Source organism: Canis lupus, chromosome 8 (assembly GCF_048164855.1).
Source record: "Canis lupus baileyi chromosome 8, mCanLup2.hap1, whole genome shotgun sequence".
Lineage (NCBI taxonomy): Eukaryota > Metazoa > Chordata > Mammalia > Carnivora > Canidae > Canis > Canis lupus.
This window is the reverse complement of record NC_132845.1, coordinates 21,243,584-21,257,615: the sequence shown is the minus strand read 5'-3', so window position 1 is coordinate 21,257,615 and position 14,032 is coordinate 21,243,584. Positions and strand designations below refer to the sequence as shown.

The window sequence follows — 14,032 nt, the reverse complement described above, 5'->3', positions numbered from 1 at the left end:
CTTAAAGCTGAAGGAAATTTTGGCTAATTCTCTTAGTCAATTTTCTCATCTCTAAGCAAAGGTTATACTTTTGAACTGTCCATGGAAACAGGTAGATTGCCAGTTTTAAGGGATATGTAAATTCCTATGTATATCTCAAAATTCTTATTTGTGCCCCCTGTAGGCTAGAAATTCTTAAGATGAGGATCTTTGGCATTGTTTGAGCTGAGCGTTAAGGAAAGTTCTATAGGCTTTATGCTGATATTTCAGGATGAGGATAATGAGTAAAAGCAGGAGTTAGTGAAGAAACTGACTTGCTGATCATTGGATTTTATCTGTCTTATATTCTCCCCCTTCCAAAAAGAAAAACCCACAAAAAAAAAAAAAAAACCAAAATAAAGCAAGTTTTGAGTGACTACACTTTTTTTTTTTTTTTTAAACTCTGCATTTGGATGTGTCTGAGAGTTTTGACTTGAACCTGGCAAGACGTTAGATGATCACCTTATTTATGATTCTTTAGCCATGTCTTAATTCACCATTGCTATAAAGTACCTCTTCATTACTCACATCCACAGGCCCTTTTTACAAGAAGGGAATAGGTTTTATGAAATTGATATACTTTCTTGCCATGGTCCTTCTCAAAAGCCTTCTTGGAGACAACCTCTCCCTTTTTTATGTGTGACCTCTCTCTCATCTGTCTCCCTTTTCTAGATGTTTTATTTTAATTTCTATCCGTATTCCCTATCAATAGGAAATAGATACTTCTACATTTTTCAGAGAGAGAAAGAAAAAACCTTTGTGGATGTTTTTCCCTCCTTTTTAAAAATTCTGTCACCCAACTGCTGCTCTACCATTTGCTTTTCTTTTAGGTACCATGAGTAAGAGTAACATTAAATCATACCCTCCACTTCAACCTACTAAAAGTGGAAAAGTACGTCATCCTGATGAGTGGGGAAAGAGTATGGGTTATCGCATACCACGAATATTCGGAACTGCAAATCAAGAATCTGAGGATGGGAAGCCATCCTGTTCATTTCACCATGCTATGTTATTGCAAAACAAAACACAGTTCTATGAACAATTTTTGCTCTTAAAGAAGTTTCTTCTAAAATTAAATCACATGAATAGTAGGAATACCAAGAGGGCTTTTCAGAAAGATCTTTAGCAAAATTTAGCTTGTATTTGCAGTTTTTTTTCAAACTTCAGTTTTGGGGGAAAGTTATAGTTCATATACCTCACAGAGTACTTTTGGATGCCAGCTCCATGTGTCTTAAGGAAAAACAGATGGCACAAGTGTTTATAGAGAAGAAATGGTGGGGGGAGGGGAGAAATGAAAGTTCAAAAAGTTAGAAACACATTGGGTAAATAAAATCTGATCTCAAAGATAGTTTGTTCCTTTTATAAAATTTTGTTTCCACATAGTGTTTTATTATTCTCATACCATTTGCATCTCTCTCTCTTCACTCCTCTGGTCACCAAAAAGGACAAAGCCATGATAATTTTTGTAGGACTGTCCCCCCTCTTTTTTTCCTTTATATAAGCTTGGGTATGTCTGATATTTGACTTGGCAACTCATCTCAGTCACAATCAGATGACCACCGCATTTACAGATGGTTAGCCATGTATTATTGGAGCCTTTCTCTATAATAGGACACGCCACTTCCTTAGTCACACTCTCTTCCCTTCTCCCCGAGGTCTCTTTTTACAAGGAAGTGAGTTCTCTTAAATTCATACTTTCTTGTCTTGGTCCTCCTCAGAAGCCTTCAGCGAGATAATCTTACGCTGTTTTTCACACAAGTAAATGGTATGATCATCAAATTATTTGATGTTTTGATATGGAAGTAAAAAATCAGCCATTGATTTGTTAACATTTCCCTTTTTTTAACTTAAAATTCTAAGACCTTTGGGTTGTGGACCTTTTAGTCTAACAGTTATATCTGGAGGCTCCCTGATGAAGATAATAACTTTTAATTATTTTCCAACCCTTTTCTGAAAGTGTAACAGAAAGATTTTGATAATAATGGTTTCACATGGAGAATCTTACATTTTATTGTGTGAAATTTTTTGTTAATAGAAACAGCTTTCTCAGTATCTTCCAATCTATTGATGTTCCACCTGAGGGGGAGGAGGTAAGAAATATTAAAATTCTAGCTTTTATTAGGGTACCTCACAAATCTTTAAAAATGAAAAACTTTTATTCCCCCACTCTATTTAAGACTGACATATGAACTGATAATCTAATATTCATATTTAAATTTTGTGCTGTGGGACATATAAGTGCTGCAAATGGGAGGAATTAGAGATTCTGACGGATTTTTAGCCAGAAGGTCGATTTTTTTTTAAATTTAAAAATTATGAAGTATTCTGGATATGTTGACAAACAGAATAATATAAAAACACTTGTGTATTCACTGCCTGGCATAAAAAAGGAAAATATGACTAATGTTATCTGAGTCATCCAGGAGTTATATTTAATGGTGTGAAGTGTTATATTGACACATTTATTTAACACTTAATATGTGAAGGGTCATTTACATGCATCATCTACTTTTATTCTTCTAATAACCTTATGAGAGGGTTCTTATCCTCATCTTCTTGAGCTCCAGGAAGCTCAAAAATATGCTAGTTGTCATATTGCTAGAAAATGGTGAAAGTCAAGCATTTGAAATCTGATTTATGTTTTTCTAAGACCATATATTCTTCAGTGTATACACTGTGCTGCTTTCCAAAAAAGACTTAATGCATTGTGATGTAAGGTTTTGGATGCCCGTTTTTCTGTGGCATCACAAACTTTCATTAAATATCTGATGGCTATATAATAATATCCATGGGGGGTACAATAGTATAATTTATTCAAGAAGTCATCGATTTAACAGATATTTGTAGAGCCTACTACATGTCCAAGCACTGTTCTAGGCCCTTGAAATGTATTGATGAAATAGACCAATTTCTGCCCTCATGGAACTTATATTTTAGTATAGGAGTCAGACAATAAACAAGTAAAATATATAATACTTTGTTGAGGATAAGTGTTAAACAGAGAAAAGAATATGTCTGGGAAGGGAGGGTAAAATGTTAGTGTTTGGATTAAAAATTTAGAAAAGTTGACTAGAATACTTTTGAATAAGTACTTGAAGGAAGTTTAAGACCTAGGTATATAAATATCTGGAGGGAGAGCAGAATCCAGTCAGGAGTATGCCCAGTAAGGAAACCATTGTGGATGGGACAGCATACATGATGAGGAAAGTGAGAGGAGTAGGGTGTCATTGAACATGTGAAGTCAATAACTTTGAATCCGGAAAGCCATTTGGGTTTTCAGTGAAGGAGGAGAAGGTAGGTTGAGGGTAGATTACAGGGGACAGGAAGACTAAGTAGAGGCTGATGAAGTACTACAGGCCAGAGATGATGGTGGCTTGGATTGAGGTGGTAAGAAGTGATTGGATTCTGAATAAATTTTAAAGATAAAGCTGACAAGTTGATTGTGGCGGTGTGAGAGGATAGGAATTCAGCATTTTGGCTTTAGTGTGTAGAAAACTAGAGTTCCCAGTGCCTGAGATGGGAAGTTTATGGGAGGATCTGGTTTTGGGAGGAATATCAGGAGCCCAGTTTGAAGTATTTTCAGTATCAGATGCCTAGGAGATGTTCAAGGAGCCCCTTGAATATTCAGTGTTGAGTGTAAGAGAGGACAGGCTCAAAATATAAATTTTGCAGTTATTGCCAGAATGAGGATAGTAAAAACCTTTAGAGTGGTTGAGATTATCTGGGGATTGAGTATAGATGAAATAGAGAAGAGAGTTCAAGAATTGAGTCTGATCGTAAGCCAACATTTAAGTTAGAAAGATGAGAGCAAAGCAGAACACTAGGGAAGTATAGTGTCCTAGAAGCCAAGAGAAGAGAGAGTTTCAGTAAGAGAAGGATTTTATTTTACTATGTCAGTGCTAAAGAGTGTTCCTGTGAGAGGAGGATGGAGAAATAGTAATTGAATTTGTCAGCATGGAGATAAGCTAGAAAAAAGCAGAGAAGAGGTGGGAACTAAAACTTGAATGAAACTGGAAAAAAATTTTAAAAACTGGAAAAAATTGGATATAGGTTATAAAGAGAGAAATGGGACAGGCAGTAGCTTAGAGAGAGGGTCATGATGTTGAGGGGATTTTGGTTATTCTTTACTTTTTTGTTAAGACGGGAGAAATAACCATGTTTTTTATGGTGATAACCAAGTAGGAAAGGTTGATGATGTGTGAATGGCAGGGAGTAATTACTAGGGTCAGCATGGTTTAGGATTTAGACCATGGTAGGAGAATTGGTCTATTATCATGGATAGTTAATCCACAAGAACAAGAAAGGATCTAAAATATATGGGGAAAAATGTAGGTAAGATGTAGGATGTTGTTGTGGGAGTTTGCTAAGTTCTGTTCTTACTGTTTTATTATTTCAGTGAAATTTGAAATAGATTATCATTTAGGAGTGATAGTGAGATGAAGGGTTCCTTGGTTAAAGAAAGAAGAGTAAGTACGAAATATGACCTGAGAGGGTGAGAGAAGGAATGGCCTATGGAAATACATTATTACTGCTACAGTGCATTAGTAGTCCAACTGAATTTAGTGATTGTTAATTTAAACAAACTTCAGTGTTTTATTTTTCTTCAGTTATATGTACCAGCATAGGTGCAGACACAGAGTTATCAGTACGCTGACCCAGAGTAGTGGTTTTACCAGGCAAGTATGCTAACTTCTAAGGGAGAGATGGCAGAGAGGAGGATAAAAGCAAGGGAATATCTATCTCTAATGATTGGAAATTAAACTTTGTAAAGAAGGAAGGGAGCACATCAGATGTGGGACAATGAAAAGTTGATAGGATCAATGAATTGTCCCCATAAGGAAGATTATTGTGTTTGAGTTATTTCATAAAATGAGTAAGAATAAAATGGCAAGAATAAAGTGAGTTATTAGAAACTGAAATTTCCCCATTTGGAGATATTTTGTGTTTTTTTTTAAATCATTTTTTATTATTAAAAATAGCACATATAGTTAGCATGTTTATGTATAAAGTTTTCTGGCACCTTATATTTTTTTAGCCAGCTTTAAAGAGTAGAATTATTGTATTATAGGATATTAGTATTTTTCAGACTTTTGATATGTACTAAGTAAATTTCCTAAAGAGTATTTCCAGGGTATGTTTTTTTGGGCAGCAATTTTCCATTCCACTAACATCTTGCCTACATTGGTTATTTCATTTTTGCTGTCACACTTACCTCATTTTTTCTTTTCTGATTTGGTAGGTCAAAAAAGTCTCTCCCTCTCTCTTTTAAGTATATGCATCTGTTAGTCTTTCTCTTTATAGTTTTCACTTTAAAGTTTAGAAAACATTCTTAATTCACTCTGGCAAATGTAATTAAAAAGACAAATACTTAAAAATTAATGAGAATTCAGTCAAGTGATAGATATTAGATACTTTCCTATATTTCAGCAATAAACATTTCCAGAATATCTTAGAAAAAGAAATTCCACTTAAAATAAGAATAAAAGCATATTTAGGGATCACCTAAATGAAAAATAGGATAGAGCCTAACAAATTATCACTGAAAAACTTTGCATAAAGGCATTTAAAAAGGATGACTAAAGGGAAGAAACAAAAAGAATTCTGTGTTAAATAAAGTTATTTCCCCATCAAATACATATTAACACATCCAGTCATTTAATTCCCCATGATTTTGCAGAACATTAAAAAAATCTAAAGATAGTTGTAAAAAATAGAGAAAAATGATAAAATACTACTCGTGCCTGACTTAAAAGAATGTTATGAGCATTGTTTATCATTAATTAAGCTCTTGGTATTATGTGCAGTAATTCTTCCCATATCATTGCAGGCGTTACTCTAATTTTCTAGATGAGAAAATGGAGAGTCTACAATATTAACGAGCACAGGTATTAATTTTAGAGTGAGGATTTGAACCTACACCCATCTAACTACAAAACCCATTCTCTCAACTAATTTAGTATATTAGCACTTAGGATTTGGGAAGGATAAACAAAATTATATAAGAATGGGAGAAATTAGCTCCACCAGACCAAAAGGAGATCGCAAAGCTATAATTACCAGAATACTGTGGTACTAGTCCAGAAAAAGAAACACTTGTAATTTAATAGGTAATCCTGAAATAGTCTTTAATAACTGATAAAGTTTATCAATTTATGATGAAGTAGATGTCACATAAATGGGGAATTGGTTTATTTAAAAAGTGGTATTCAGACATTTGGGTGTATGTGTGTGGGAGAAATCAATTTAGACTTTAATCTGTAGCAGACATTCAGAAGATTTAAAGGAGATGGAGAGGGAAACCCAGATGAATGTTTTTAGTTCTAAATTTTATATTTTAGCATTATTTCTGTTGTAACATTAACTTTATTCACTCAATTGTCTGGTTGAACTTAGCTTTCTAAGTATTTTGGGATAAACAAAAAATTTTTTTTTCTAATTAAGTATGTTGAGAACATTTTGAGAATCACATTTGTTTCTCTGGACTTGCAGATTTTTAAAGGCATTTAATAATTGCTTATTTGCCTAGACCATTGTGCTACACATAATATGTATAGCCAAGAAACGAGAAACCTTTTCTTCTTAAGCTATTTTGTAGTCTGAAATCACACATAAAATAATAATGATTTCAGACCACCTAAATATGTTGTAAATATGTGTCTTCCAAGAATAAGAAAATCTAATTTGCAGATCTTTATAATAACTCTTAAGATTTATTTCTTCCAATTTGTGGTTCACTTAACAAGATACAGTAATTCATAGAATCTCTATTTCCTTGGTCTGAGACTTTATATGTTATATTAACTATATTTTAGTCTTTACTGGAAAAATGGTAGATTGAATTAATAGAAATTTCTGAGGAAGACATTTTTAAAAGCAGAAATATAGAGGATGATAGGGTTGGAAGAAGGCTGGATTGAGTTCTGGAGTAAATTTGTACAAAAGGTAAGGGGAATTTGAAATTATAATGATGGCAAAATGAAGGGGTAACTTAAAAGATTCTAAAATGAAAGAATAACATCAGGATTCTTACAAAAATATGTTGATGGAATATGCAAAAAGGCAGTTTTTTATGTAGAGTGTTTTAGTTTTAATACTTAATAGCAGTAATTTGATAGTTTAGGGAGTTGAGTATTGAGCGGTTAGGTGAAGATTTTTTAAATCTGGTTTTACTTTTTTTTTTTTTAAGATTATTTATTTGAGAGAGAAAGGGAGCACAAGAGGGCGGAGGGGCAAGGAGAGTCTTAAGCCGACTCTGCTGAGCGCAGAGCCCAACTTCGGACTTGACCCTGAGATCAGGCCCTGAGCTGAAATCAAGAGTCAGGCTCTTAACCAGCTGTGCTACCCAGGTGTTCCAAATCTGGTTTTGCTTTTTGGAACTATTTTAAAATGCTAGTAATCAGAAGTTTTTTTTTTTTTTTTTCAAGTTTGGTGGTGTGTTGTTTTTTAATCTTTTATTTGAGTAGGTTCCATGCCCAACATGGAGCTCGAACTCATGACCCTGAGATCAAGAGTCACATACTCTCTGCTGACTGAGCCATTTTTTTATGTTCAGAACAACTCATAATTAATTTGATGCCAGTAACTCAATCTTTATATTTTCAGAATGGGAGGAGTTTTGCAGCTTTCATATACAAGGCATAAATGAAGGCTGGTCTAGTTCTGAACTGACTATTTGGTATTTTTTCTATGAGCTGCATTTTTCAGATTTCTTATTTATTTGATAAACATTTGAATTCTATTTGTATAGATAGTCTTTGTAAGAAGTAAATGAATTGGAATCTTTTCTATATGATGGGGATGTTAAGATAGATGAGAAAATACTGATTATGAGTCATGGTAGGTACTTTAAAAGAAAGGGATTATTTCTGTATGTAATGCAGCTTATATTTAAAATGCAGTCACAGCTGGATTGATTAAATGTGGTCATTTTCTTTACTATGTATTTCCTACTCTGAACCTGTAAGAGTTTGACAGATAATAATGTTATCATTCCTTAGACCTTTGCTATTTATTAAAGGTGGTACATTTTAAGGGCTATGATTTAGGAATCTTTTCCTCTCAGGAATGCTTGCAAACAAACCTCTTGTTTTGTTTGTTTCTTTTTTTTCTTTTTCTTTTCTTTTCTTTTTTTTTTTTTTTTGCAGAGGTTACGCACAGAAAATAGACTTTTAAAACAGCGCATTGAAACATTAGAAAAAGTAAGTAAATAACTACTTATGCAAGTTTCTGTTGAATGCACAGCATTATTTTCTATTTTAATAAAGGCTCAAAAACTCTATCACAAATCTCCAAAGTTGTGGCATTAACTGCTTAGCTTGCCTAGCTTACTACTTAACTAAATAACTTGTCATTAATAAATATTGATCACTATAAGTCCTTGAACTTTAAGGTTAAAGTTTTAATTAAGGTTATTATTAGAGTAACATTGATATCATTTGCTTTCCTTATGTATAATTTCTTAAAAAGTATGCTCTTTAGGCGTAACCTAATTAAGAATTCATTCTGTATAGTATTTTGAAAATGACTTTAAAATGTTGCCCTGACTTTCTAGCCACATATTAAATGTGCCAGTGATTCCTTTAAAGCCTAGGATTCCTTTGAGTTAAGTCAGAATGACTGATTTCTCATAAAAATTCACCATGTTGTTGGTTTTCAATACAGGGGAATTATGCTTAAACATTTGATTCTCAGACTTATTTTGATACTACTTATTACCTCTTTCTTCCTTTTTGTATCATATAAAATAACTGGGCAGATGTGGAAAGTTTTGCATTATTTTTGTAGTCTTGCTCTGATGCTTTAAGAATATATTGAGTAATAAAAGTATAGTCTAAGAGTTTTGGTTTATTAAAAGAAAAACCTGAATTCACAAAGTCTTTTGGTGTTGGTGGGGCTTTTTTTTTAAACCAAAGATGAGAGTAAGTAGGTTTATAAATGATATTGCCAAGTATCTTAAAATCTTCCCTAAAAATCTACAGATTGGTAAGAAAGAAGACATGAAGAAATGGATAGTTTGGATATTTGTGTTTTATTTGAAAGCATTGCACTACACACAAGGATAGGATGTTTATTACATGTCTTTTTGTTGTATAGAAATTTCAGGTACATTATATTAGATAAAAAATAGTTTGCCTGTATTTCCTTCATCTTGTTAGAGTTGCTTTGAGGATAATTCTACTTTTCTGGTGACTCTGCAAAAAAGGATGAGCTTAATTTAGTTTTTAAGTTCTAATTGCATACTGTTTTTTCCATTAAATACTCAGTTTACAAATATCTGTCTTCTTAGGTGGTCTTTTATCTTTGGAATGAGATATTTTCACAGAGAAAGTGTTTTCATTTCATTGAACTGTCAGAAAGATAAAGGTGCTGTAGGAAAGTGTTAAGTTTGATTTTACCTCTAGAAAATTAAGTACCTTTCTGCTGGCTTACATGGCCTAGGTCTGTCCTTTAGCACTTAGAATTCTACAAATGCTTAGGTATCCATTAAATTCTGTAACTAAAATGTTTACTTACTGAGTTATTGCTAGTTTATTACGGTGAGCTCATTAATTTCATTTGTCGTATTTTCCTTGCTTTGCTTCTTTGGAAGTTGCTGTTATACAAATTGCTGTCACACTTTATAAGTGGAATTGCTTACTCAAATTCCTTCTCCTTTTCCTATAAGTGGTTTGACAATATGGCTGACTCCCAAACATGAAGAGTTAAAAGTATGCTTTAAAAAGAAGCTATTTGCTTGTCCCAAACGATGAAAAAACCTCTTGTGTTTGGTCTTCTAGAAGCATATGATTTTTGGTAGTCTATGCTTATTTTGATATATTTTTCTTAAGGGTTAAGAATAACAGACACAGTAAAAAGTAAAAAATTAAAATAAAAAAAAAAAAAGCTTTAAAAATCAAACCTAAACATGGATTTAATTACAATGAAAAGTAGATGGAATTTGGGTATGCTTTGTTTCTTCTTATTCCTAATTTTATGCACCTTTATTTTATTTCTTTCTCTTAAATTTCTATCTGAATTTTTCCTTTTATAGGAAAGTGCTTCCTTGGCAGATAGATTGATACAGGTATAGTTTTTTTGTTTTTGTTTTTTAGCATTTTCTCTAACTTTACTTCTAAGGGAAGTCCTAAACCTAGAGATTCACATTTTAACGCATGCAATTTTACATGCATTTTCCTAGAAATAATTTTTTGGGCTGGTATATATGCGTGTAAACTTAATTTTTGATAACAGTGTTGTCCTGGTTTATTAAACACCTTATGCACGTTTTAAAGCTAACTTTATTTAAAAATACTTATTCCAAAATATCAATCAGTGGATTCTGCAAAATTAACTACTATTCATTGAAAATTTTAGTCCTGCATGTACTCAGTAATATTGCATGAATTGAATTTTTATTGACTGAGAGAATTGTTCTTAAGATTATCAGATGAATTTTTAAATTTAGTTCCCCCAAATTTGCTGGAGCAATAATGAGCTGCTGGTTAATAATTACTCAGGCTGTTCTGTTCTCTGAGGTGATTTTTTTTTTTTAACATGTCACAGTAAATAACTAAACCTCACAAAGGTAGTCTTTCTTGAATCTATCCTAAATTGCTTTACACACACACAAATTATGTCCTAAGGGACAAGTGACAAGAGCCCAGGAGGCTGAGGAAAACTACCTCATAAAACGGGAGTTGGCCACCATCAAACAGCAGAGTGATGAGGCCAGTGCTAAACTGGAGCAAGCTGAAAATACCATCAGGAAGCTCCAGCACCAACAACAATGGGTAAGGAGTCTGGTAGTGCTTTTTCTTACCTTTCTCATCCCTTTTCCTTTAAACTTTTTTTTTTTTTGGAAAGCACAACTTCTGTGCTCTTGTTCTAAGTAATTTTGTTTTCTACTTTAATTGAATTCTTAATTTTATGTTCTATAATACTGAGGGATCTTACTGTGGTCTAAAGACTCTTCATTCTAACATTCTTTCTCTGTCCACACAGTTTTGTTAGAAATAGGTTATCTTTTCTTACATTATATTTTAAGTCACAGAAAATAAATGATGTTTGTCAGACCTGCTTTTTACGTTTTAGAAATCTGTTTCATGTTGATATTTTGCTATGGGTAATTTTTGAGTCTTAACTCCAGCTAATTCTTGTTAATTGTGCAGATGAAATATTATCCAACATGGAGAATATATGTAATTACCTCATCAAAGTTTTGATAATTTGGGGATTTATGTCTTGTGAAAAACTACAGCCTTAACTTCCTACATCAAGACATCAAATAATGGATTAAGATATATGCTTACATTTTTTTCAAGAAGAGAGAAGTCTCAAAATGAAAAAAATGAACTTTTAAAAAATTATGTTAAGTAATTTAGGTTACTAAATAGCTACTGATTTTATCTTTTGCAACTGAGACATCATTTTCCATTGGCAAATTGAGACTAGTGTGATATTGAGCAAGGATATGAGGGCTAAAAAGGCCAACTATGTATTTCTAAAAAGATATTACTTCTTGTTTCCATTTTCTGCTCTCAGGTAAGAGTTGGATTGTAACAGGAATAGGCAGAAAGAGTTATGCTAAATGTAGAATTCTGTACAAGTCTGGAAGGCAAATAGAATGACTTCAAAGTTGGACTTAAACTTTTATTCAGTAAAATTAAGAAACTATCAGCTGGCTATGAATATCAGAAAATTGAAAGCAAAAAGAAGAAATTGACAAGCAATTTTTTTCTATTTAGTGAAGGTATTAAGAAAAATTAATACAAAGGAGTAAAAGAATACTAAAACATTGGGAACGCAAATATTTTGTTCTGCCTTTGTATGAAATGTCAATATCAGAGCATAAAGAATAGAAAAAAAGAATTGGGGACATCCTATTGGGGATTAAGTTGAGCTGAGTTATCAGTGTAATGTGATTTTGTTATAGGGAAAGATAGTATTATTTTTGCATTTAGTATAAGCTACAGTGCTAATACATTAGAATTATCAATTACTGGGTTTTTTGCATAGTTTTTCAAGTATTGAGACCTTTGGACATAAAAATAAAAATGTTGGTTTATAATGAAAAAAGTAAAATGGGCAAGCAAAATTGGCCAGAATGAACTGAAGCTTTTGAAAATAAAATATAACAAAAGAATCTTTATGCTGTTTCCAGGACAAGATAGTCTCACATTATGGGGCTAAAATGTAACAAGTAGAATGCAGATCTCTACTTTGATTTTGTTTATATTTTTTTCTCACTTGGCAGACTTTCTTCTAAACTGGAATAAAATGTAAAACAAACATAGAAAGCAGTGATGTACAAAACAGGTGAAAGTAACAGAGCCTTGGTTAAATTTCCAACTTCAAAGCAAAGTGCATATCTCTAGATAATAAACTAATTTGCAGAATACAGGAATATTATTTTTAAAGGATTTTAGAAAATAAGAGATACTAAAGGCTTTGAGGTGAGTCAAACATAGCTCTTTAAGTAATAGTGGTTAGATATCTGAAAAGAGAATCAGTGACTTTGATGATGCTTCATTAAAAATTCCTAGAACATCTGGTTTGTGAACAGTTAGAAAAATAACTTTTACTCATTAAAAAGGAATTTACTATGTATAAGTCAGAACAAACTGACTTTGTTTCTGCAATAAACAAAAACTGTGCCATAATTGCAGCTTTAAAAGTTGTTAGGTACTCTCATGGTATCTTTCTAGTCAAGGTAGAGAAATATAGATGAAAGTAGTAAACTTAAGTGGTTTTATAGGTAATTAACCATATCAAGAGGTTGTCTATTTTGAAGCAAAGAGATGTCAGATATGTTTTGTCTCCTAAACCTATGCTTCCAAGTATTTTAATGTTATTAAACCCTTATATGCAAGGTATGTTTAAGAATTTTATATATGAGGGGCAGCTTGGGTGGCTCAGCGGTTTAGTGCCGCCTGCATCCCAGGGCCTGATCCTGAAGACGGGGGATCGAGTCCCACGTCGGGCTCTCTGCGGGGAGCCTGCTTCTCCCTCTGCCTCTCTCTTTCTCTCTCTCTCTCTCTCTCTCTCTCTGTGTCTCACATAAATAAAACCTTTAAAAAAAAAAAGAATTTTATATATGAAATACTTCAGGACAGCCCCGATCGTGCAGCGGTTTAGCACCACCTGCAGCCCGGGTTGTGATCCTGGAGACCTGGAATCGAGTCCTACATTAGGCTCCCTGCACGGAGCCTGCTTCTCCCTCTGCTGTGTCTCTGCCTCTTTCTCTCCCTGTGTTTCTCATGAATAAATAAATAAAATCTTAAAAAAAAATACTTCAGAAATTTAGTTAATATGTTACACAATGAATCAAGATTCTAAAATATATTTAAAGTATATTTAAAATGAGAAACTAAAATAAAAGGTTATTTTACCAAAATAAATCTTCAACCTTGCCCTTAAGATTCATATTCAGAGAGATGTCTTAGTGATACTTTATGTAACAAAGACCTAGAAATTTTTTTAATTAACAAGAAATCAGGAATTAGCCAATAATGTAATATGGGTTTACCCTCTCCTCCCACCAATCTGAAGTAGTCTTTCTAGAAGTATAGTGATCCAATTTAATTTTAAGTAGCTTGCAGAAAATTTGTAGTGTTGTTTCTAGTTTGAATACCAAAACTCATGTGAACTGTTTTCATGCTGTATTATGGCCAGATGTAGGAAAGACTGTAGCAGCTCTGGATATTTTTAGACTACACTAAAGAAGACTTTATGAGAACATCATAGATATAGTCATTTAAAAGTATTTGAGAGGTGATCTTATAGAAGAATGATTAGCTTTTTTTGATATTGCTTCAGAGTCCAGAATGTATTTAAGGTAGACGGATACAAAATCTTATGCATTGGGATTTTGATAAATGGAGTAGTTGCTTGAAAGTAGTGGACATCAGTTGCTACATGTTTTGATTACAGCCTTCCAGTATAACTTCATGAATTCTTCAGAACTCAGAATAAAAGGTTTCAAATCTCTATTCCAGGAGGAGGTATTGAATTACCAATGTAACTCTTCCACCACCAT

The 14,032-nt window shown here is 32.9% G+C and overlaps 1 protein-coding gene across 11 annotated transcripts in view; it reads left to right on the top strand.

Moving 5' to 3' along the window:
• Nucleotides 1–14,032, top strand: part of EVI5 (ecotropic viral integration site 5) — a 194,765-nt gene that overhangs the window by 83,358 nt on the left and 97,375 nt on the right. For 8 of the 11 annotated variants that reach the window (XM_072834513.1, XM_072834509.1, XM_072834511.1 and 5 more), the window contains 3 exons: nucleotides 8,163–8,216; nucleotides 10,049–10,081; nucleotides 10,641–10,787. The exons of 1 other annotated variant lie outside the window; for it this stretch is intronic. In XM_072834513.1, the coding sequence (XP_072690614.1) occupies nucleotides 8,163–8,216; nucleotides 10,049–10,081; nucleotides 10,641–10,787 (234 nt within the window). The remainder of the gene's footprint in view (nucleotides 1–8,162; nucleotides 8,217–10,048; nucleotides 10,082–10,640; nucleotides 10,788–14,032) is intronic. 2 more of the 11 variants (XM_072834514.1, XM_072834516.1) reach the window with 2 other exon arrangements.